This window comes from Oryx dammah, unplaced genomic scaffold (genome assembly GCF_014754425.2).
Source record: "Oryx dammah isolate SB20612 unplaced genomic scaffold, SCBI_Odam_1.1 HiC_scaffold_8, whole genome shotgun sequence".
NCBI lineage: Eukaryota > Metazoa > Chordata > Mammalia > Artiodactyla > Bovidae > Oryx > Oryx dammah.
In genome coordinates, this window is record NW_024070192.1 from 6067397 (window position 1) to 6092123 (window position 24727).

General features: G+C 57.9%; 1 protein-coding gene across 1 annotated transcript in view; it reads left to right on the forward strand.

Annotated features, from left to right (window-relative positions):
- Positions 1–24727, forward strand: part of TTYH2 (tweety family member 2) — a 35224-nt gene that overhangs the window by 5853 nt on the left and 4644 nt on the right. Inside the window, exons 2-13 of the mRNA XM_040244350.1 lie at positions 2655–2827; positions 6476–6587; positions 11792–12012; positions 16170–16265; positions 16800–16872; positions 19954–20023; positions 20489–20544; positions 20976–21068; positions 21271–21363; positions 22828–22970; positions 23782–23964; positions 24409–24487. Of these exons, the coding sequence (XP_040100284.1) occupies positions 2655–2827; positions 6476–6587; positions 11792–12012; positions 16170–16265; positions 16800–16872; positions 19954–20023; positions 20489–20544; positions 20976–21068; positions 21271–21363; positions 22828–22970; positions 23782–23964; positions 24409–24487 (1392 nt within the window). The remainder of the gene's footprint in view (positions 1–2654; positions 2828–6475; positions 6588–11791; positions 12013–16169; positions 16266–16799; positions 16873–19953; positions 20024–20488; positions 20545–20975; positions 21069–21270; positions 21364–22827; positions 22971–23781; positions 23965–24408; positions 24488–24727) is intronic.

Here is a 24727-nt window from a genome sequence, read left to right on the forward strand (position 1 = left end):
AGGCCTGCGAGGGGGCGGCCAGGACAAAGCGTGGTATTTACATCCACCTCTCAGTCAGGAGACACTCTGTATATCGGTGCTCTGCTAAGCGAGTCTGAAGGAAAGGTTCCGCTGCCGTAAACACCTTGTGGAAGTCTGTGGACACTACTCGGTGCTTCCTAGACGTGAACAGGATACAGCCCCCGCCGGTCATCTCTTGGTGCACTTCTGATTCACTGGGTCCAGGGTGGAGCTGGAGATGGTGCATTCTGCATCTCAGAAGAGGTCAGTGCTGCAGTGCTGGTGAACTCCACTTTGAACAGCAAGGCTCTGAACCCCTGTATTTTCTTGGGCTCCAAAATCACTGCAGATGGTGACTGCAGCCAAGAAAAGCTATGACCAAGCTAGACAGCATATTAAAAAGCAGGGACATTACTTTGCCAACAAAGTCCATCTAGTCAAAGCTGTGGTTTTTCCAGTGGTCACGTATGGATGTGAGAGTTGGACTATAAAGAAAGCTGAGCCCCGAAGAACTGATGCTTCAACTGTGGTGTTGGAAAAGACTCCTGAGAGTCCCTTGGACAGCAAGGAGATCCAACCAGTCCATCCTAAAGGAGATCAGTCCTGAATATTCATTGGAAGGACTGATGCTGAAGCTGAAACTCCAATCCTTTGGCCATCTGATGCAAAGAACTGACTCATTGGAAAAGACCCTGATGCTGGGAAAGATTGAAGGCAGGAGAAGGGGATGACAGAGGATGAGACGGTTGGATGGCATCAGTGACTCAATGGACATGAGTTTGAGCAAGCTCTGGCAGTTGGTGATGGACAGGGAGGCCTGACATGCTGCAGTCCATGGGGTGGCAAAAAGTTGGACACAATTGAGCGACTGAACTGAGCTGAAACTCCTATCTGTCCTTGACCTTCTTCACCGTGGCCCGGGGCCACGGGGCCTCCAGCGAGCAAGCGGCCTGCCCTGGGGGCTTGTGCTGGGTGGCATTGTCAGTTGCCAATCGCATCCAATTCTTCTGCGACCCTGTGGACTGCAGCCCGCCAGGCTCTTCTGTCCATGGAATTCTCCAGGCAAGAATACTGGAGTGTGTAGACGTTTCCTCCTCCGGGGGATCTTCCTGACCCTGAGAGCGAGCCCCGGTCTCCTGCACCACAGGCAGGTTCTTTACGGTCTGAGCCACCAGGGGGGCGGCAGGGGCGGCTCCTTCCCACGATCTCCCCAGGCCAGCCTCCTGGCTCCGTGCATGGGACAAGGCTAGCGGTCCAGGCTCGGGGGTCCCCGCCCCTGCCACCCCAGGAGGACTTGTACAGGGGGACGCATGTGTTCAGGTCCACTGGGCCTTCCCACCTGCCTGGAGGAGGAGGGCTCGCCCTCCACGCCGCTGAGTCGGGAGGGTGGCAGGGCAGGCCCCTGGCAGAGTCTGTGACGCTATTACGCCAGGGGGAGGCGAGAGCCACGCTTTGTCACAGACACCTAGCCCACACCCAAGTGGGCCGTCCCGCCTGTCCACTTCCGGGCTGTCCCCATCACTTTGGCCATTTGTTCGTGAGGCTCGGGAGCCTGTCGGTCCAGGCGACCAGCAGAGCAGGTGCCCCCTCTCCCCTGTGAGGCTCCGCCCCTTCCTGCCAAGATGACCTCAGACTGCAGGCCTCAGCCTCCAGGTGTGCGCACGCTCCAGCCTGAGACTTCTCCTCCTCAGACCGGAAGGATACCGGTATCTCCCCCAATCTGCTCATCTTCCCCCCGCGACGGCCCAGGCTGGAGCGCTGGAGGTTCCCAGCTGGGAGCGACGTGGGGGCCCGTGTGCAGCGGGGTGAGGCCGTCGGCTCAGGAGCCTCGTTTAGAGGCCGGTCCGGCCCTGGGGCATCTCCTGTCCATCTGGCTGAGTCAGGAGACTGGAGGGCAAGAAGTAGGGGATTCTGGGCCTCCTGGCCAACAGCAGCCCCCTTTGTAGGACCCTGTGGTGCTTGGCAGGCCTGAGATGGCATCTTCTCCCTTTCAGGATTCTGGGCTTGGCTGCCACCCTTGGCATCTGGGGGTCACTGTCCCTTTCGGAGTGCGGTAGAAGGGACCTCCTCAGGCGCATCTCCTGACATCTCCCACTCCCCCCTCACGGAGTTGGCCTCTGGTTAGGAAGGACCCCAACTCCTAAAGCGAGGCTGAGGGGGCATACGCCAGGACGTCGGCCCCAGGCCCCCTCTCAGCTTCTGAGACACCCCGCCCAGGCCCTACCTCCTCAGGAGGCCTTGGATGCTCCAGTCGTGTGGACGTCCCTCTCCTTGTCTTCCTCGATCACACCAAGCATCACCCACAGACCTCAGGGTCTGGGGACAATTCCTGCTTGTCTCTTGAGTGACTCAGAGCATCCATTAGGCAGGGTCTGGTCCTTACCTTCATCCAGGTGTGCATGCCCCAGATGGGGGGGCCAGCCTTGAGCCACGCCTCCTGCCTCTTGTCTCGGGTCCTCTGCCCCCTCCCACACCGGAGCTCCATCTCCCCCCAACTCCTGGTGCCTGAGGGCAGGGCACTTTATACAGAGCGGGAGCATCAGTCCTGGGAGGAGAGCATTGGACATACAGCTCAGTCACGGCTTCCGCAGCCCCGCTGAGCTTGGGGCCCTTCCCCGGGACCCGGCGCTGACCCCCGGCCTCTCCCTCCTCAGTCGCTGCTGTTCCTGGGGCTGGTGGCCGCCGTTGGCCTGGGCCTGAACCTCGTCCTCCTCGCGGCCTACCTGGTCTGCGTGTGCTGCTGCCGGCGGGACGACGCGGTGCAGACCAAGCGCCCCCGCTCCTGCTGTGTCACCTGGACGGCCGTGGTGGCCGCGCTCGTCTGCTGGTGAGTGTCCGTCTGCGCTGGGCCGGGTGGGGGCGCAGAGGTGGGAGGCGGACGCAGTGGACGAAAAGCAGCCCTGGCCGTCTGGGTCTCCTTGACCCAGCCCCTTTGCCGGGACACCCCTTCCTCCCCTTCCACCTCCAGCCCTACCCCATCATAACAGACCCCAGGTGGCTCATCAGCTGTCTGCCCATGTGGTCGTGCCTGAGCTCCGGGAACTGGGTGGGAGAGCCTGTCTCTGGGGTGCATGCTGTCCTTTCTCCCCAAGCGGTGGGAATCAGATGTCGCGGGTGGTTATGGGAAGCTCCCTAGTTTCCCAGGCCGCCACCCTCGGTGTGAGCCGCTCCAGCCCAGCAGGGAGCTCCCTGGGCAGTTGACCGGTGGCAACTCCGCTCCCTGCATCCCATCCCCTCCCAGCTGCCGCCCTGGATCTGCGATCAGAGTCTGACTCCAGCCCAGATCAATTCCACCTTCTGCAGGATCAGTGGCTCTTAGCGCCCTATAGTGAGAATCTCTAACTTCGTGTCAGAGTCAAGCTACTGCTCAAGAAGTGACCCCACACACGGGCCTTGTTTTCTCATGAGTTGTATTTTTCGTGTTTTCTTTCTTTTTTAAAAAATTTTCATTTATTTTTTCGGCTGTGCTAGGTTTTAGTTGAGGCATGCAGGGTCTGGTTCCCTGACCAGGGATCAAACCTGGGCCTCCTGCATTGGGAGCACGGAGTCTTAGCTACTAGACCACCAGGGAAGTCCGAGGAGTTGTCTTTCCTTGTTTTTGTATCTACAAAGATTTTCCCAAAAGCCTCAGGCCTGCCTGAAACACTCTTGGGGATGGTCCTGCTGCATTTGACCTACTGTGTCCAGATGGGGGAGGCAGACGGGGTCCAGTGAGCCTGAGCCGTGAGGATACCTAGGGCTCGTCCCCTTCGGCTCACAGCGCCCCAGGGCTGTCTTCTCGCCGTTAGATCACGTTCACCGTCAGATCACGTTCGCCGTCTGTCCTGCCTGCCCTGTGGGGCTGCAGGGTGGCGGGATCTGGGGTGAGCGCAGTGGAAGTCCACAGTTCCAGTCGCTGGAGTCAAGCTCAGATCAGAGCCAGGTGGGAGTGAGTTGAGGGAGAGGGGCAAGGAAGGGGGTCAACGAGAGCAGGAGGAGGAGGGATCCAGAGTGAGGCTGGGGGGATGCGGAGGGAGCGGTTTCGATGAGCTCTGACACCTGGCTGGTGCCGTTAAGGGGGTTCAAAGCTGGGTGAACAGTTCTGGGTGAATGCAAAGAGTATTGATTTACGCGCTGGTTCACCAAAGTGTAGCTGACACGGGCGTGTGCATGCGTGCGTCAGACCCATGAAGCAGACGGGAACATTGTTTCAAAATGCACGTTTCAGACTACACTGATAACAGTGGGTGCAGCGTGGACCGCCCCCCTCACCCTCCAGGTGATTCTGTCCTTCAGGCCATGGACCATTTCCTGAGACACACTGAATTCGGGGTCAAGGGTGCCCTGGAAGGAGGATTCCGTAACAGCCTCCCAGGGGATTCCTTCGCAGGTCCTGTCCCTTTCAAAGAAAAAGCATAAGTGTAAACACATGTAGCTTCACCCCTACCCCCAAAACCAGTGTTTTGGATGAAAACTCGAGGCTGTTCGATGATTCTTCAGAGGACCCCCAGTGGTGTGAGTCATATAAAATACAATCAATGACAGAAGCAAGATTTGAGATGATTTGCTCAGGCTGGAATGTTGGACCAAAACCAACCAGATGAAATTTCACGGAGATGGATTTAGAGTTCTGCTTTTGGTTAAAACAAAAGTCAGTACAGCACTAGAGGAAGGAGGAGCACCTGGGCTTCGCAGGGGTCCTTGGGGAGAAATCCAGGGGTGTTTGTGGACCACAGGGTCAGTGGCGGGGAGGGAGGACCCAAGCTCGGAGCTGGAGGGACCGCCTGGGCTTGGGAGCGTCACTCAGAGCAGTGCCCGACCAGATGAGTTGAACCAGATGTGGACCAGGGTCTGGAGGACACGCTTGACTGGAAGAGTGATAAGGAGGGTGATACGGAGCCCCATTCAGATGTCCAGCAGGTCATCTTGTAGAATTGGAGGCTTCTTCCAGGCTCACCCTGAGGACAGCCAGAAATCAGTGGGTGTGTGGTTTAAGGAGGTAGACTTCCGCTCAACATAAGAAGAGGAGCTTTTTGGATCCCTGGTGTTCCAGTAGTGAAGAATCGGTCTGCTGACGCGGGGGACATGGGCTCGATCCCTGATCCAGGGAGATCCGACCTGCTGCAGGGCAGCTATGCCTGTGCGCCACCGGAAAGACAGGCCCACACATCACACCGAAGAGCAGGACTTTCTAGAAGCCAGAACTTTTCAGTAGGATGGGCAACCCAGGAGAGTGGGGGAAAGGATAGAGAACGGAGGGGGAGTCCCCAACACTAGGAGGATTTCGGAGAGGCAGGTGTGATTTCACGAGACCTCAGTGGTCCCCACGCCCACGTGTGTCAGCCCTGGGGAGCCCGAAAGATACGGGTTCCTGAGCCCCTCCCCGACTTATTGCCAGCATCAGAATCCCTGGGGCCCAGCCAGCAAAATCTTCCACCCTTCGGAGCCCCGGGACTAGAAAACGGGAGCGTTTTCCCGTGGGCTAAATGAAACCTGCAGTAAAACTAGTCGGTCAGGCCAGGGCCCGCTGGCCCAGAGCCTTCCCCTCATCGCCTGGCCAACACACTTGCCAGAAGTTTAGACCACCCCCTCTCCCCTACCCCAGGAAAGAGTCCCTCAGCTGAAGTCAAACACCCGCTCTCATGGATGCTTAGAGCCTCTTGTATCATAATTGCCAAAGCCTAGTGATGCTGGGAAAGACTGAGGGCAGGAGGAGAAGAGGGCGGCAGAGGATGAGATGGTTGGATGGCATCACCGACTCAATGGACATGAATCTGAGCAAACTCCGGGAGATAGTGAAGGACGGGGAAGCCTAGCGTGCTGCAGTCCATGGGGTCGCACAAAGTCAGACATGACTTGGCGGCTGAACAACAACGACAGTAGAAGCAACCGAGATGCCCTTCGGGAGGTGAACGGCCAAGCTGTTTTCATTCAAACAATGGGATATTATTCAGCTCTCAAAGAAAAATGAGCTATCAAGCCACGAAAGGACATGGAGGAAGCTTAAATGCATATGAATAGGCCACTTACTGCATGATTCCAACCATATGACGTTTTGGAAAAGGCAAAACTATGGAAACGGTGAACACATGAATGGTTGCCAGGGTTTGGGGATGGGGGAGGGTTACAAGGTAGAGCACAAAGGATTTTAAGGGCCGGGGAACTACTCCGTGTGATACGATAATGGCAAACACGTGTCCTTATACTTTTGTTCAAACAGAAGACTCTACAGCACCAGGAGTGACCCAAACGTAAACTGTGCACTTTGGGTGATAGTGGCTTGTCCTCTTAAGTTCATCAGTTGTAACAGTCGTTCCATTCTGGCGTGGGCTGTGGATAGCGGGGGAATCTGTCTGAGTGAGGGGCCAGACCACAGGGACTTCCATATACTTTCCATTCACGTTCATCGTGCGGTTAAAACGGCACTAAAAAATAGTGTCCTGAAAAAAACCATCTCCTCCGGGTATCACTTCTAACTTTGAGGTCTCGCCCACAGCGCTGCGGTGGGCGCGGGTTTCTATGGAAACAGCGAGGCCAACGACGGGGTGTACCAGCTGCTCTATGCCCTGGACAACGCCAACCACACCTTCTCCGGGATCGATGTGCTGGTAAGGTCCCGGGCAGCCAGGCGTAGCCCACGAGGTCAGCCTGGTCCCCACAGACGCCCCAGTCAGATCCGGCCAGCTCGGCTCCAAGGGGGTTGGACGCTGCTTGGGGCTGCCCCTGGGTCCCGCCAGGAGCAGACAGGCTATTTCTGCTCCCCAGGCAGGGGTGGGAGTGAGGACCCAAGGAGAAAGGCAGATTGGGGCCTGGGGGTGCGGGACGGCCATGTGATCGAATCCTACCCACCTTTAGGAGACCTGTGCCCAAGAGGTTCTTGAATGTGGAAAATCAGCCCTGCCCCCGCCTCCCCCCCCCCGCCCCCGACACACACACACTGTTTTTTATTTGTTTATTTATTTTTGGCTACGCTGGGTCTTTGCTGCTGCACGGGCTTTCCTCCAGCTGCAGTGAGTGGGTTTCTCTCTTGTGGTGTCTTCTCTTGTTGCAAAGCATGGACTCCAGGGCCCATGGGCTTCATTCAGTAGCTACAGCTCCCGGGCCCTGGAGGGCCAGCTCAGTAGCTGTGAGCTTACTCACAACTACTCCGGAGTGGAGTAACCCACACTCCGGCTTACTTGCTCTGCAGCACGTGGGATCTTCCTGACCCAGGGATCAAACCCGAGTCCCCGGCCTCAGCAGGCGGCTCCGTTCCCACTGAGCCACCAGGGAAGCCCCTCTCACAGCGTTTTCTGTGTTCACTCTCAGCGCTGAGTACAGAGCGTTGTGGGTCGGGTCTAGGAGATGTCAAGGGGAAAACTTCAAAACCAAGTGCAGAGCCCCCAAAGCCAGCGCGGTGTGCTCCGGGCTCTGGTTTCCAGGCGCCGTGGCTCCAGCTGGGGGCTCAGGGTGAAGGACATGCCTGAGGAGAAGTGGGATTTTTAGCGCAAGGCAGAGGTCCACTTGCTGAGCCTCTGGGCAAGGAGGCAGGGTCTTCTGAAAACACAGCCCTTGGCCCCCCCGTGCTTGTCACGTTCACGCACCAGGTCTTTCCAGCTGATTTCCCAGCAGCCCCAGTATCCCAGGAGCCAGGCTCCAGGGCAGTTTTCAGAAACGCCAGTCGCTGTATGTCCACCCTGGGCCAGGTCCCCAGCAGAGGGGTGACCTCAGGCAATGGCCGATTGTGTCCAGCAGCCTCAGCCACACAATCCGGCCCTGACCGGAGCGTGTGGACTTCATCCTGGTGCTGCTGGAAGAGGATTCTGGAGGAGGGACTCGACCCCATTGCACCCCCCATCCCTTAAGCTCCTCTAAGGCCTTAATCCCCCAGGCCTCCCAGGACAAGCTCCCTTAAAGGGACAGCTGTGCTGGTCCTCGGGTGGGGTGGCCGGGTGCTGGCTGCCCTGCCTTTGGCCTCAGATAAAGTCCTTCTGCGAAGCCAAGGGCCACAGGCCAGACCCGGGGCCCCGCTCTCCTGCTGAGTTCATCCGTCCCCCGCATTGTGTCTGCTGGGACCCATCCCTGGGGGCCAGGAGCTAGCTGTCTGGACCCTGGGCGGGGCAGCTGTAATGGCAGCAGGGTGGAGAAGCTGGGGGCTGACCAGCACAGGGGGCCCTAGGCACGCCCTGGCCTGGGGCGGGGCTTACTCCCTGGGGCCCCCACCCTCAGTTCTGCCCTGGTGTGGAAGGGGCTCCACCCACCCGGGAGGAAGAACTCACCCTCCAAAGGAGAACCTCTGGGGAAGCCCCGGAGCCGTGCCCTTCACTGGCTGACCTGTGACCATTGTAAGAATGGCCTGTGGCTCCCCCAGGGACCGAGGAAGAAAGTCCCTGAGCCATCCTGATGGGAAAACTCAAATTCTTCATGTCTTAATCACCCAGGGATGAGCTGGGACCGGGACCTCCAGGCTGGTCCCCTCGCCCCATGCCGAGAGTGCCCCAGGGCCAGGGGTACTGCCTGGAGAGGGAGGCCCTGTGCTGGGCTTCCAGGGCTGGTTTTGACCTCGGGGTGGGCTCCCAGGTCCCAAGGCTCTGGGGAGACAGCAGGTCTTAGCAGGCCCCCACATCTGAGGGGTGAAGGCCAAATTTCAGATGAGTAGATGAGTGATGGCTGACAAGATGATGCCTGCAAAAATGCCTGGTTATCTACAAAGAACTCTCCAAATGTTGGTGGGGGAGCTATGCTAATGATGCTATTATTATAATTACTATAATAATATGTATTACTATTATTACCTCGGAAGAGTGGAAGCTTTGATTGGGGGGTGGGGGCGGGGTGCTCAGGAGACAGGTCAGGCAACTCAGACCTGGGCCAGAGCAAGGTGGGCCCTGCCAGGCTCTCCTTCCTGGAGCAGGAGCCCAGGTGTGCACCCTCCCAGCCTGGGGGAGCCCTGTGCCACGGTTGGCAGCAGGGTCCTGAGTCAGCTGCACACACTGATTCGGGGGGTCAGAAAGGGTCACTTGGGATGCCTTGGGTAGATCCTTTCTCTGGATCCAGTGACCCCATCTGGACCTCACCCACGGTACCTGGCACGCCTCTAACCCATTGCTGCTCAGTCGCTCAGTTGTGTCTGACTCTTTGTGACCCTGTGGACTGCAGCCCACCAGGCTCCTCTGTCCATGGGATTCTTCAGGCAAGAATACTGGAGTGGGTTGACATGCCCTCCTCCAGGGGATCTTCCTGACTCAGGGATCGAACCCTCATCTCCCGGGTATCCTGCATAGCACTCAGGGAAGCCCATTGGGATATCAGCCTAAAACCACGGCTCAGGAGTCTACCCCTCTGGGAGCTCGGCTGGCTCAGGTTTGAGCTGGCAGCCGGCCTGTGGGCATGCCTTTGGGTGAAGGAACTGGGCACAGGGAGGTGCTGTGGCTGCCCCAGGGTGGGGAGCTGGCACATTTCAGAACCCAGTACTGGAGCCCAGGGGTCTGGCCTCAGTCCTTCCCCTCCTGGCTCCGAGATGCGGGCCCTACCCCTAGTCTGCCTAGACTCCACCCCTTCACCTCCTTCCTCTCTGAGAAGGAGCTTCCTCCCGGTCAGAGATTTTCCAACTTGAGCTTGCATCAGAATCCCCTGGAGGGCTTGACAGACCTAGATGGTGGGCCCTCCCCCCTCCCCAGACTCTCCGCTGAGAATCTGCATTGAGAGTTTGTTTCCAGCTGATGATGCGAGGCTGCTGGTCCAACGGCCGCAGCTGGAGAATGCCTGCTCCATCCTCTGGGGTAACAGCTTCCTCCACCTGCTAGCTTGCCCCTGATTTCGCCCCAACTTGGGGAGCTGAGCCAGCCCTCTTGATCCGAAGAGTGTCTCTTCCTTGTGGGAGCACCTGGGCCATCTCTGAGTGTCCCACCTCCCTGTCTCCCTTTGGGGAGCTCTGTACTGAATCTCTAAGGACTGGGGGCAGAATGGGGAAGGGGCAGCTGTAAGTGGGTCAACGCTGTAATTTTAATTTCTTTCTGTTTTGTTTGGTTTCCTATGGGAAGACATCAGGAGGAAAAGAAGGCTTGGCAGATGTTTGCTGGTTTGTGTGTGGGGGTGGGTTTTTTGTTTTTTTTTTTCCCCAAGGAGGAATTTAAGAAGTAGAGAAGTGAAACATTTTAGAGCTATGGAAGGGGAAAGAAGTGATCTTACAGGAAAAGTTTACAGAGCATTTTTAACAGCCTTGTGGTCTAAAGTGAGTTAGGCTTCATAGAGGAATATGGAAGCATCACGCAGAGCGGGTTTTGCTCCCAGCGTTAACGTTTATGAAGACTGCCTTTGGATCAGTGGCTGCAGAGCACTTGTCCGTGACCTCACTGAACTGAAAAGGAGTGCTGATCCAGTGCGGGTCAGCTGCTGGATTTACTAACGCGTGTGCCCAGTGTCTCTGCACTTTGGCATCTCGTAGCCGTTAACCAGCTTGTAAGGACCAGGAGCAAGCCAGAAAAGGGAATAAGCTGCTGACGCTGGAAAAAACAAAATGCAACAAAGGCGGCCATTCTCTTTTGTGGAACTAGGAACTCCCAGCACAGCACAGAGTGAAAGGCCCTGGAGTTGCTGTCAAGCCCCTCTAACTCGCAGAAGTAGCATTTGCTGCCGGGAGTGGCGTCTAATCGTCTCTCCATGGAGCTCTCACCCTGGGAAGTTTCTAAACATTTCTTCTGGGTCCTTTTGTTTTGCTTGTTGTTTGTATTTTTGGCCGCACCACAAAGCTTGCAGGATCTTAGTTCCCCAACCAGGGATTGAACCCATGCCCTCGGCAGTGAAAGTGCAGGGCCCTGACCACTGGACCTCCAGGGAATTTCCGCTCTGGGTCATTTTTCTCTCCCTTGCAGACCTGGGGAGCTGAAGGCTGCCTGGACGATTAACACACGCTCCCCGTTTCCAGCCAGTTGTGCTTGTTGGTGAAACGTGACACTTTCAGAGCAACCAGGCCCTTCCTCCCCTCTTGCCGACACTCAGGCTCAGAGCAGGATTGGGGGGAAGGTGCTTGGAATTCTTGGGCTGGGTCTCAGGGCCCTGCCAGGACCCTACATCTGGGCTGTTGAGAAACATCTTTTCAGTCCTTGTGGTCCTCGTTTGCAAGCCCAGGACAGTCACCGCCGTTGACCTTCCTCTCTACTTCTGAGCAGAGAGATGCTTCCTTCAAGGTCTGCTCAGTTCCACACAGGGCAGACGTGGGGAGCCAGGAGGGTGGTGAGCACAGAGAAGGCACCGGTTTCCTCCCCCCGTCACGTGTGTGTCCCGGCAGCGTCGGATCTGCCTGTATCCTTTCAAAGTCCCATTGTTCTGAACTCGGGTTCAGGACGCTGTGAGCTGTCACTCGCTCTACAACAAAGCCTTTCTCTTGTGAGATGCTGAGAAAGCCTATTGTGGGAACCGAAGGTCAGGTAGCAATGCAGGGATTCTTTGGTTTAAACGGTTTATTCCTCACCCTCAACAAGAATTGTTTAAACTTGGAAGAAAATCTTCAAGGAAGAAAAATGGCTTCTCTTGTTTGTTTCCGCATCTGGGTCTGTCTTCTTAGGAAGGCATTGGGTCTCGGAGGCCGGGTCCTGGTTAGAACTAGATCGGGCCTCTGCCCCTGATGGAGGGACCCTCGGGCTGGTTGGCTAGGGGGATGCTCTGCCATCCATTCTCCACCTGGACCACAGCCTCGTGACTTCAGGACGGCTGGTGCCTGTGGAGCACTCATTCAAGGCCAAGTTCTTCCCCTCCAGTTTGAATCAGATGGTGTACCCCCTCTGGCTTCCTCCCCGCCAAGGTCAGACTCTCAAGCCCCGCCCCTCCACAGGTGTCGGGAACCACCCAGAAGATGAAGGTGGACCTGGAGCAGCACCTCGCCCGCCTGGGTGAGATCTTTGCCGCCCGGGGCGATTACCTCCAGACGCTGAAGTTCTTACAGCAGACGGCGGGCAGCATCATTGTCCAGATGGCAGGGGTGCCCGTGTGGACGGAGGTCACTGAGGAACTGACCGAACTGGCCAACCAGACCAGCTTTGTGGAGTACTACAGGTGAGGGGCCCAGGGGAGGGGCCAGCCCAGCTCTCTTCATTAGAGTCAGCATCTTGGGTTCCAGCAGGGAAGTGCCTCTGGAACGTCTCACTAAGCCATTGTCTGAAATCAGAGGACACGAGAGCTTGCGGAGGCAGGGAGTGCAGCCAGCTTACACGCAGGCACTGAGCCCCCTGTGCAGGCACTGAGCCCCCTGGAGGGGCAGTGACGAGCCAAGATCTCAGGCTGCACCTGGCCACCCACCCAGCACACAGCAGGGAGCTCTTCCGGGACCAGCATCCTCAGGGCTGAGTGAAGTGCAGTTGGTTTACAGGTTCCTCTTCTTTTCGGATTGAGGAGCCAGGGCTCCTTGTACCTGCAGACCCAGCCCCAGGGGAGCGAGGGGTCAGGGAGATGGCAGCCCCTTTGGCAGCACAGAGCCTTGCCCAATGGCAACTGCTTAGCAAGCTCAGAGATGCCCAAAAGTGGAGTGGTAGGGACTGCAGGGCACCACTCCACCTTTGCCATATCAGGTATGCAGACTCACTCCTGCGTCCTCAGACCTTTGGGGTTTCGTTTACGTCTCCCCTGCCTCCCCATCACCCAAACCCCATTCCAGGTGAAGGCAGTGGACACAAGCCAGATGACTGGGGATCAGCTGCCCTCCGTCCACATGGAGGGTCTGGTGAAGGTCACTCTGGGAACAACCAAGAAAGGAGGTGGCAGTCCAGATTTGGGGGCTCCCAGCGGAAGGGTGACGCACACTCACGGCGTACACATCCTTGTGCACCCAGGGCAGAGCGCCTGGCTCAGAGGGGGCGCGGGGGATGCAGGAGCCCTGGGAGCAAACATCTATCCTTTGGATGCCCCTCACCCTCCCCAGTTTCTTGCCTCTGCTTCAAGCCACCGGCAAAGGTCACAGTCTCCACCACAACGTTGCACAATTTACTCTGAATTCATTTCCGCTTTCTGAGAAAGCCCCACTCCAGGCTGAGCTAATACTGACCCAGAGAACATGCCCCTGGTGGCCTTTGGACCTCCTCATCCAGGCCTCTCCGTTCCCTGTGGTAAGAGATGGACGTGCCCTGACCAGAGGAAGCTCAGGAGGCCCCAGCTCTGGACGGTGCTCTGCGTCCCTCCCCTGCCTGCCGGTCCAGCCCCTGCCCTCCCAGACGTCACCCAGATTTTTCTTTCCTTGTTTTTTTTTGCTCATGTGTCCTAAGTAACCAGAAGGAAACTACTGACTAAGGACTAGCTGTGACCTGTGACCCAAAACAGTGGCATCGGATTAGCCCCCTGACATGAGGGACAGTCACTGCCTGAGCCTCCGAAACCTTTTTATCATGGGAGGTGGTGTCCGTTTCGACCCTGCCGCTCTCCCTGAATGGGCCTAGCCTGGGACAGCATATGAGCACCGTACTGCCTGTGCGCTCGGTCGTGTCCGACTCTTCACCACCCCATGGCCTGTGGCCCGCCAGGCTCCTCTCTCCGTGGAATCTCGCAGGCAAGAATCCTGGAGTGGGGTGCCATTTCCTTCTCCAGGGACTCTCCCCGACCCAGAGATCGAACCCGGGTCTCCTGCTTGGCAGGCAGATTCTTTACCGCTGCACCACTGGGGCAGCCCTAAAAGGAACCAGGCTCCCTTGGAAAAATTTCTGATTCCAGGTTTGGGTAGGGACTGTACCCGATGAGTCTGGACCAAACTCTCATGCCAGAAGGTACAATTGCGACCAAAGAAAAAGTCATCCAGAAGGGACTCACTCAGGTTCTTGCATTTCCTGCATTGGCGGGTGGGTTCTTTATCACTGAGGCACCTGGGAAGCCTTGTACACTGAAGGGCTTAATTTGGGCATTTTGAGAATGACCTTGGTGAAATAAATTAGAACGTAAGCATCAGAAGGGCTTACTTTTTCAGATGATTTTATAAAAACTGGGGTTAAGGTGGTGACAGCTGCATGGCATCTGTCTCAGTGAGGGTGATGGAGAGGGTCTCCTGGAACCCCGTCCCCAGATTCCTCCCCTCGCTCAGGGCTGCTTCACGGTGGGCACCTGTGGCTCCGGAGCGCTGCTGACATTCTGTCCCTTCCCCTCATCTGCCGTTTGTTCCCTCCTCTCGAATGAGCCGCCCTGGCACAAAAGCCTCGTTTTATTCTTCACAAGCTCACCAGCCCCAGGTCCTGGGTCTCCTTGGGACCAACCTCCCCACCTTTGCTTTCTGGATGGTGCTGGAGCCCAGCCACCCAGCTGAGCAAATTCTTCTTAGTACTTTTATGCAAGGCCCGGCTACGTGTTAGAGGCAGTTAAAAGCCGAAAGACTGCTCTCCAGAGGCTTCCAAAGAGTGTAAGGGAGCCAGCTCATCCACGCCGGATGTGGGAGGAGCCGTGGCCGCAGGGGCCCTCATGGCTCCTGGGAGAGCCGAGTTCTTGGTCAGAAACTCATCCCCATGTCAGCAGCCAGCTCCTCCGGAGAAACGCATCCGCCTCACAGAGCTGTTTCCAGGAAACTTTTATAACGCGAGGAGGCGGGGATACCGAGCAGACTGAAACATAATCTTAGAGCTTCATGATGGTGGAGCTTCGACTCGGTCCTACCTCGATTTCCTGCCAATGTGCCAAGTAGGGGAGAGAAGGGTAACAAGAAACCTTTAGGTGTGAAATGGGAAGCCAGGATTTTGAGGGGCTCCAAGTGGCTGGCCCTGTCTCTTGCAGGAAGGCTCAGAGAGTCTGGAATTCCTGGGCCAGCCTCTTCCCCCGGCCTTGGTTTTCCAGTCTGTAGAATGGGATTCCAGTGCTCAATGGACCCGAGGTTCTTTTTATCCATTTAATTTTTGGCCTCACTGGGTCTTCCTTGCTGGGCTTGGACTTCCTCTCGTGAAGAACGGGAGCTGCTCTTCATTGCGGTGCGCCATTGTTAAAGGTGCAGACCTCTTAGGGGTTTCTTAGATCCGTGGCTGTGACCCATCATAGCTGTGATCCGTGGCATGGATCTGTCAGAACTCGCCTGGTCTGACACTGTGTGTGCCTTCTAGAAGCAACGGGAACCAGGGTCCAAATACTTGCCTCCCAGAAGGCTGCCAAGAGATGGTTTAGACCTGTTCTGTCCATGGCATGGCCGCTGGTCACGAGCGGCTGTTGGAACAAAGGCTATGAGGGGCTTCCCTGGCGGTCCAGTGGCTTGGACTCTGCACTTTTGCTGCAGGGGGTGCGGGTTCAATCCCTGGTTGAGGAAGATCCCGCGTAGCCCACAGCCCAAAAAAAGTAAACGAAAGGGTGAGTACATGTCTGTGTATAAATGAATTATTTTACTGTACACCAGAAACTATCACATCATTGTAAATCAGCTACACTCCCATATAAAGTAAAAATTAAATTAAAAAATAAGATAAAAGATATATATTGTACAACATGAGGAGTATAGCCAATATTTTATAGTAACTAATAGATGGAGTATAACCTTTAAAAATTGTGAGTCATATATTGTACCCTGGAGTTGGGAAGAAGTTCCCAATCGCTGGATCGGGAAGATACCCTGGAGAAGGGATAGGCTACCCACTCCAGTATTTTGGGGCTTCCCTTGTGGTTTAGCTGGTAAAGAATCCATCTGCAATGTGGGAGACCTGCGTTCAATCCCTGGGTTGGAAAGATCCCCTGGAGAAGGGAACAGCTACCCACTCCAGTATTCTGGCCTGGAGAATTCCATGGACTGAATAGTCCATGGGATCGCAAAGAGTCAGACGCAACTGAGCGACTTCCAAAAATATACATATATAGTACACCTGTAACTTACATAATATTGTATAGCAACTATACTTCAGTTCTGAAAAAAAGAAAAAGTAAATGAAAGGAGAAATCCGTTTCCTCAGTTGTATCGGCCACACATAGGTAGCGACAGAGAGTAGTCAGTGCGAGGGGGTCCGTGTCCATCACTGCAGAAAGTTCTAGGAGACAGTGCTGGTTCAGACACTCAGCTGGGGGAGGGAGGGTGACTCCTTTGTCTAAGCACAGGCTGGGATGCAGCCCCCGGAACCCCAAGGGCTGTCCACCATGCACACTGGCTTCTTGCTGGCCCCCAGGTTCATCAGCTTAGCCACCGGCTGTGGGCAGTTTGTCCTTCGAACAGCGGGCCAGGGGCCCCGGGTGAGCAGCTCTTCCCTGACCGCCCCTCCCGCTCTGTTCAGGTGGCTCTCTTACCTCCTGCTGTTCGTCTTGGACCTGGTCCTCTGCCTCCTTGCCTGCCTGGGTCTGGCCAAGCGCTCCAGGTGCCTCCTGGCCTCGTGAGTAGCCTGCCTCTGGGTCTGGGGGAAGAACTGGCAAAGCGTGGGGAGTGACAGTGCCGCCGTCCAGAGGGATGAGGGCCTGGGGGGCTGGGGGCATGTGGGCAGCAGGGGCAGCCTGACACCGCCTCCCTTCCCCATCCTCAGCGTCTGGCCCAGGGCGGGGTAGGGGCGGCAGCCACCGTCCTGCCGTCTGGACACCAAGCCAGGGGCGGGCTTTCCCCCCTCCCAGCCCCTGCCTCCTGGGCCTGACTGTCCCGCAGCTGAGCCGTTAGAGCCGCTCAGCTCGCGCCCTTGGCTGCTGTCTCTTCCCTTGGGGACCTGTGCGCAGGGTCCATATCCCTGTGCCAGCAGTCAGCGGGCGGTGTCAAGGCTGGGGCTGCCCTCGGGGCCACCGAGGGAGTGTGGAGGACCAGGGGGGACAAGGTCGTAGCTGAGAGGAAGGGCCGGGAAGGCTGGGGGGTGGGCAGCCACCACAGGGCCCCCACCTGCCAGCCTCTGCCAAGACCCCACTGGCGGCTGCTTCTCCTCTAGGATACTTTGCTGCGGGGTGCTGGCCCTGCTCCTCAGCTGGACGTCCCTGGCTGCTGACGCTGCCGCGGCCGTGGTAAGCTGGAGGCCATGGGGGTGCCGGGTGGTTCGGTCTGGTGGTGTGTCGGTGTGTACCACCCAGCGTCCCCAGGGCAGGGCCAGCTTCTGGTCTCAGTCCCTAACCAAGAATTCGAGAGTCTGGGAACTAAAGGGGCTTGGCTCATCCCTTTTGATGGGGACACAGGCCCTGGGAAAGGAAGAGGCTTGCCCCGGGGTCACGAGGCATTTGGGGGCAGATCCAAGATAAGAGGCCTGCCTGATTCTTGACCCACCTGCCACGGCCTGTGTGGCCGGGCACGGGAACCCAGGTGCCTCCTCTGGGTGTGAAGAGCTGAGCCCAGCTGGTGGGGCTGGGCAGGGCTTGAACCCCATTCTGGAAGCCTGGGCTTCGGCACGCACTCCTGGGCCCTCCTCCCCAGCATCCGGAAGGCAGAAGGTGGCCTCCCATCCGTTGTGCTTGGACTCACATAGACTGTCTGATTCACAGTGGTGTGTGTTTCCAGCTGTGGTACCTTGAAATGTTAAAAATCAAAAACAGGCGCACACACAAGTGTGGGCGGGACGCTAGCTAGGCAGGTACGCTTGGTCTCCGGTGGACCAAACACTCCAGAAGAGCTGTGTGCACGGCATTCATTCATTCAACATTTGGCTACATGGTTCTCGGAGGCATGGGTGCCTGGAGATGCAGGAACCAGAAGAACGGGATGTTTCCTCTGAAGTTTCAGCTCACAGGCAGATCATCACAGCCCCATGTGGATCGACACAGCGGTGGGACAGGCTGCGTGTCTGTGTGTGTGTGTGTGTTTGTGACAGAGGGGCAGATTTACAGGGATTTCAGAGAACCTCTTAGCTGACTTAAGGGCCACAGAGCAACCCTGTGACCTGCACCCATTCTGCCCTTTCGATCCGGGAGAAAAAAGCGGGGGGGGGGCTCACACAGGAACCCCTCTACCCAAACACGTGCCTTGTCCAGTGACGGGGGCCGGCTAGTGACCCTGGCCTTGGCCGGTGGGCCTCCACGATGCCCCCCGAATGCATGGACCCTGGTGCTGCTTGTTTGAATAGCTCTGGGCAGAGCTTGTCCGGAAGGGGGAGGAGGTGGGCCTCTCCTGCTTTGTCCCTCATCCCCACATCACACAGTGTCCACTTTGGACTGCAGAGGGAGCCCTGGGCAGGAGGAGCCTACGTCCCCAGGGCTAGGGCCCCTCCAGGTACAGGGAAGAACAGAGTAGGAGGGCCTAAGTGAAAGTCGCTCAGTCGTGTCCAACTCTTTGCAACCTCGTGGACTATAGCCCGCCAGGTTCCTCTGTCCATGGGACTCTCCAGGCCAGAATACTGGAGTGCGTTGCCATTCCCTTCTCCAGGGGCTCTTCCCAACCCAGGGATTGAATCCAGGTCTCCCGCATTGCAGGCGGATTCTTTACCGTCTAAGCCACCGGGAGGGCCCAGGTCATGATCAAATGCATCCTGACGTCATCTGGAGCTAGGCGGGCTGAACAGAGTCCAGGGAGGGTGGCTGCTGGCCGAGGCCACACGCACGCACAGCTGCCTGGCAGAGAGCCGCTTCTCCGGGGACAAGAGTGGGCACAGGGAAGCTTGCACACGGCGGGCCCTCCCCCGGGTGCCTCCAGCTGGCCACCGTGGGCGCCCCTTCGGGAGCCGGCTCCTTCCCAGCAGGGTCTCCTCCTTCTCACCAGGCTTCTGTGTTCACGGCGACCAGAGGCAACTCCAGCTCCAGCCGAGGGCCCCCCGGCCGGCCAGGGAGCTGCAGAGAAAGGCCATCTCCCTAATTCGATTAATCAGGCCCTTGTGCAAGAGAGGCCGAGGGTGAGGCAGTGAATGGGCCTTTGATGGGGCTGCGGCTCCTGCTGCATGTTAATAGGAAGTGGGGCAGAAGGAGCCAGGCCCTCCGAGGCTGTTGTGAGGAGCTTTTGTGAGGCCACTGCCCCTGCCCTCCCAGCCTGTTTTTCTGGGGCTGCTCTTGTTTTTGTTTTTGAGAGCTGTGGGGCAGAGCGCCAACACTGGCCTCATCCCCTCCCTCCCCTGTCCCCCCAGCACTGCCCCCCAAGAACGTGCCAGGGGGCTTCCCTGGTGATCCAGTGGCTGAGACTCTGAGCTCCGGGTGCAGGGGACCTGGGTTCGGTCCCTGGTCAGGAAACTAGAGCCCACACACCGCAACTAAGCGTTCCCGAGCCCCAGCTAAAGATCCCGCGAACCGCAACCGAGACCCCGCACAGTCAAATGAATATTTTTTATAAAGAACATGATGAGGAGTCAGATGGGAGCCAGGGTCGAGCCCTGTCTGCTCGACCACCCCGCTGTACAGTCGAGTGTGAGGCAGGGGTGAGGGGCGCCCCTCTACCCAGTGCCCGCTGCGACCCCCAGGCCAGACCTGCGGAGTCCCTGGCTCAGAGGGTGGCATCCTTGCAGCCGCCTCTTCCAGGCCCCGGACCTTCCGCCACTCGGCCCCGTGGGCCCTTGGTGGTCCCCTAGTCAGGGCGGGCCGGGCAGCAGGGTCTGGGTTCCCTGGTGTGGCCACGGCAGTCTGGAGCCCTTGTCCCCTCTCAGCCCTGTGCTCGTCCTGACCTCCCATCTTATCACGACAAGACCTGGAGCCAAAAGCTCAGAGATGGACTTAGCACCTCCGTAACTCTTTAGGAAGAGATTCTGGGGCGGGCTTGGTAACAGCAAGACGAAAAATAAGATAGAGATGGGCACAAGGCTGTGGTGCATAGAACTCTCCAAAGTGCATCCCGCCACACCCCCTTGCCTCACCTGGGTCCCTCCCAGGAGAGGCTTTCAGAAATCAAAGGCAACGGCACGGAGCGCATGCTGTCTGTCTGCCCGTCACTTTCCTGAGTACGCTGCGTGGATTGATTCATTAGGTGAAGAGCATCTCTCTCTCCTGTGTGATTGATGAGACCCAGGCTAAGCCCTTGTCTCTAAAGTTAAGAGCCAGGCAGGGGCAAAGCCAGGACCCAGGGAAGCTGGCCGTTGACGGTTCTTGCCCAGCCAAGTCTGAGCCGCGGGGTCCCTGTGCCTGAACTCTTGGGAGTGTGTGACTTTCCTCCACCCCTCCTGTTTCTCCCCGGCTCAGGGCACCAGCGACTTCTGCGCGGCTCCAGACACCTTCATCCTGAACATCACAGAGGGCCAGGTCCGCCCAGGTAAGGACCTCAGCTGCTGTTGTCAGAGCCTCCTGGGATGCTTGCTCCAGGCCCGCGGTCAGCCAGACTGTGCCCCTGAGAAAAAGTAAAAGCGTTAGTTGCTCAGTCGTGTCCGACTCTTTGGGACCCCGTGGCCGGTAGCCCTCCAGATTCCTCTGTCCAGGAATACTGGAGTGGCTAGCCATTCCCTTCTCCGGGGCATCTTCCCGTCTGAGGGGTCTCCCATATTGCAGGCGATTCTTTGCCATCTGAGCCAGGGAGGCGCCAGACGTGCCCTAGTTTCCCTTTCAGCCCTGTAGTCACCCAGAGCCGCCCCATCACAGTCCTTCAGGACCAGCCGAACCAATGGGCCAGGTCTTAGAAGCTGCCTCCTTTGGGAGCTCGGGGATGGGCCTGGCCATGGAGGATGGATGAGCGCGGGTCACATGTGAGCTCGTGCTTGTATCCAGTGTCTTTGCCTTGCAGAGGTGACCCGATACTACCTGTACTGCAGTCAGAGCGCAAGCAGCCCCTTCCAGCAGGTACGGCTCCCCGGGTCCAGCCCTTACCCTGCCCCCAGCGCCCCCATGTGGTCAGCCGCAGCACTGACCTGTAAGGTGGAGGTGCCTGGCTGTTCTTTGCTTCTCTGGGGTCTCTGCAGGGGGCCCTGGGTCAGCTCCATCACCCTGGGTGCTGGTTTCCATGCGGAGGTTGTGCTTAAGTCTGGGGCGGGCCCCAGACTCTACATTTCTCACAAGCTCCCCGACCAGGCTGTCCCACAGGACACTTCGAGTAGCAGGAAGCAGGTGGACGGGAAGGCTGAGGGCTGAGGGGAAGACGTGCCAGCAGGAAGGGCCGTCCCCGATCAGGGATGTGACTGCAGCTGCAGACGATCAGGGGACCGCAGGGGAAGAGGCAGCGGGGGGCTCCTGGGAGTAAACCTCACGCGGGGCTGCGGTCTCTCCTGGCGCAGGCCCTGACCGTCTTCCAGCGCTCGCTGACCGCCATGCAGATCCAGGTGGCAGGACTGCTGCAGTTCGCCATGCCCCGCTTCCCCACCGCAGAGGTGAGGCAGCCGGCCCTCCCCTCGCGGCCCGGGCCGGGGAGAGAAAGCGTGTCCCTTCCCTGTGCAGTCTAGCCCCTTGCTGTGGCTTTAAAGGCCTCTCTGCCGAAGCTGCCGTCTGCGGGTTTATCCCCACCCCTCCCTGCTGCCCGCGCTCACTCTCTGCCTCTCCATCTGTCCGCATGTCCGCCTCTCCCTGCTTCAGAAAGATCTGCTTGGAATCCAGCTCCTGCTGAACTCATCCGAGTCCGGCCTCCACCAGCTGACCGCCTTGTTGGACTGCCGGGGGCTGCACAAGGTGCGGGGTGGCCCTGGGGGGCAGCTGGAGGGCGGTGAGGGGCACTCCAGCAAGCTACATCGTCCCAGGGAGAAGCCAGCAGAGGCTGGGAGAGTGATTGCCTGACTCAGGGAATGGGGTGAAAGAGTGCCTGGCTTCTAGATTCTCTCCAGTAGCTGAGACTGGGAGACGCAGAGAAAGGTACAGGGTGGGGGTATGGAGAGCTGGATCTGTTTCGGGGCACCCTGAGCTACATGAGGAAGGCTGTTCCCTAGTGCACAGACCCCCAGCCATCTGGTCAACCCATCCAGTTCCTGAGTTGCAAGTGGACACCCCATTCTCATTGCCAGGGTCATCTCTAGGAATCTGCAATATCAGACATCCATGCAGGGAGCACGCTGGGTGCATGTGAGCCCCTCCTCTCCTCCAAAGCAGGAAGCCAATGTATGTTGACAAGCTCACATCCCACGTGGATTTCAAGCAAACAGTCATGATAATGATCACAGCTGCAATTTACTGAGTTCCTGTCTTCCACCTTGTTCTGTGCACTGTATATGTGATGTATCATTTAGTCCTCACTGTTAAACTGTGAAATACCTGATATTTCATGAGAAATATTATAGATAGCAATTTGTGTGTGAATATAGATGGATGGATGGATAGATAGATGGACAGATATAGTATATATATATCTTTTATCTACAAAGTAGCCTACCGAAGATTCCAGAGCTGTCGAGTCAAGGCCTTGGGTTTCCAACCCCAGCAGCCTGACTTGAGAGCTGAGAACCTCCCCCACCTCCACACCCCATCCCTCAGCGAGTGCTCACAACTACCCTCGTATCTACCCTGCCCCATCCACTTCTGTAAGCACCACCCTGCTCCCCTGGGTGACAGCCGTGGCCTCCTAACTGCTCCCCACTTTCTCCCACCCACTTACCTTTTATCCATGGCAGCCAGAGCAGCCTTTTAAAAACCAAATTGGATCACAACTTTCCATCCCCAAACACACCCATGCCTTCCCATCACTTTGCATTGCATTCAAACTCCTCCTTGCCTGCCCTGCGAGGTCCAGCATGACCTGGCGCCGTCTTGTGTGTCCTCAGCTGACCTCTCCCTCCTCCCTGAACACGCCAAGCCTGGCCCCTTTGCCCCAGGGGCTGCAGGCTTGCTCCGCTTCCCTGCTGTCCTGGCCTCAGATTAAATGTCCTCTGCCCACTGGCTCCCCCACCTGCAAGCTCGTCATCTGTCCTGTTCCAGGCCCAGCGCACAGTATTTTTCAGCAAATGCATGGAGAGAGAACCAAGAAGTGTCCCGTCATGTCAGGGTCCCGAACGTGGACCCTTCATGGGTGTACACTGTGCCTGGGACGGGGGAGGGGAGGCGATCCCGGGTTCAGGCTGGGAGAGAGGGGCTTCCAGAGACCAGCTTGTACCCCCAGCAGTGCCGCTCTGCCCCTGCAGCTACGTGTCCCTCTTCCTCCTCCAGGATTACCTGGACGCCCTCACCGGCATCTGCTACAACGGCCTCGAGGGCCTGCTGTACCTCGGCCTCTTCTCCCTCCTGGCCGCCCTGGCCTTTTCCATCATGATCTGCCTGGGGCCGGGGGCTTGGAAGCACTGTGCCACCAGGTAGGCTTCCTGGGGAAGGGGGCGGGAGGCTCTGCTCTCCAGCTGAGCTAAGAACTGATAACCTGGGCTGGAGAAGGGCAGTAGGGGGACTGGGCATTCAGCCCTAACAGGCTGGCTGGATTTCTGCTGCAGCATCCCAGAAAGTCCAAGCAGGATCCCAGAAGGAGGTTTGAGGGGGCCAGAGCAGGGCCAAGGATGATGAGGGCATGGTGCCACAGCCTGGCCTCCTTGAGCTGCTGCTGCTAAGCCTCTTCAGTCATGTCCGACTCTGTGTGACCCCACAGACAGAAGCCCACCAGGCTCCCCCGTCCCCGGGATTCTCCGGGCAAGAACACTGGAGTGGGTTGCCATTTCCTTCTCCAATGCATGAAAGTGAAAAGTGAAAGGGAAGACACTCAGTTGTGTCCGACTTTTAGCGACCCCATGGGCTGCAGCCTACCAGGCTCCTCCATCCATGGGATTTTCCAGGCAAGAGTACTGGAGTGGGGTGCCATTGCCTTCTCTGATGGAGGAGACAGACAAGATAGCATTCTAGTGTCTCGAGAGTAATCAGAAAAGGAGGCAGGGTAGGGAGGATCAGTGTGCAGATGGTCAGCAGGGTGGGCTGCCTGGAGGAGGTGGGTGTGCAGTTGGGAGCGGAGCAGAGTAATATGTATAAGGCGGGGCTGAAGACCATACTTTCAGAGAACCTCAAGGAGACACCTGCAACCAGATGGGGAGTCCTGGGAGGAAAGACTGGGAAGCAGGCCGGAACCCCACTGCCTGGCGCCCCTCCCCGCCCCTCACGACTGTATCCTGCGTGTCACCCTAGGGACAGGGACTATGACGACATCGACGACGACGACCCCTTCAACCCCCAGGCCCGGCGCATCGCCACCCACAACCCGCCTCGGGGCCAGCTTCGCAGCTTCTGCAGCTACAGCAGCGGCCTGGGCAGCCAGGGCAGCCTGCACCCAGCCCAGACCATCTCCAATGCCCCCGTCTCAGAGTACATGTACGGCAGGGCTCCCGGGGCCTCCCATCAACATGCTGGGCTGGGGCGGTGGTGCTTTTCCTGGCCTTGGGGAAGCTGGATCTGTGGGCGGGGGCATGTTTGGGTCCAGGGGGCCAGGGCAGGGGAGGAAGGCATCCGAAGCCAGCTGGGCCCCTGGCTGCAGCCGGGACGCCTGAGTGCAGGGCCCCCCCCCGACCCCGAGAGCATTTGCTCGAGGAAGAGCTGCTGCAGGTGTCAGTGTTTTGCCTCAAGCCTGCAAGGCATGTCGAAGGCCTGAGAAGCCACGTCTCCCCTGGCCCCATCCCCCGCTTCCTGCTGGTTCTCCCTCCCCTCTGTGGTCCGATTCCATCCCCCTTATGCACACCCCCGGGACCCTCCTGCAGAAGTCTGGGCACACACCTGTGTCCCCGCCCTGAGCGCCCCTTGCCCCTTTCGGCCCCGCAGGAACCAAGCTGCACTGTTCGGCGGGAACCCACGCTATGAGAACGTGCCGCTCATCGGAAGAGGCTCCCCTCCACCCACGGTAAGCTGGGCTCCCCAGGCAAACGCACAAACCCTGCTGGGGAGGGGGGCACGGTTAAAGAGAAAACCTCCTGGGGACCCAGTGAATCCCTCCCACAGAGGTAGAAAAGAACGAAACGGTTTTGTTATTGGATAAGCATTAAAGAAGACTGCTGGGACGTCCCTGGAAGTCCAGGGGTTAAGACTCCGAGTTCCCACTGCAGAGGGTGCAGGTTCGATCCCTGGTGGGGGAACTAAGATC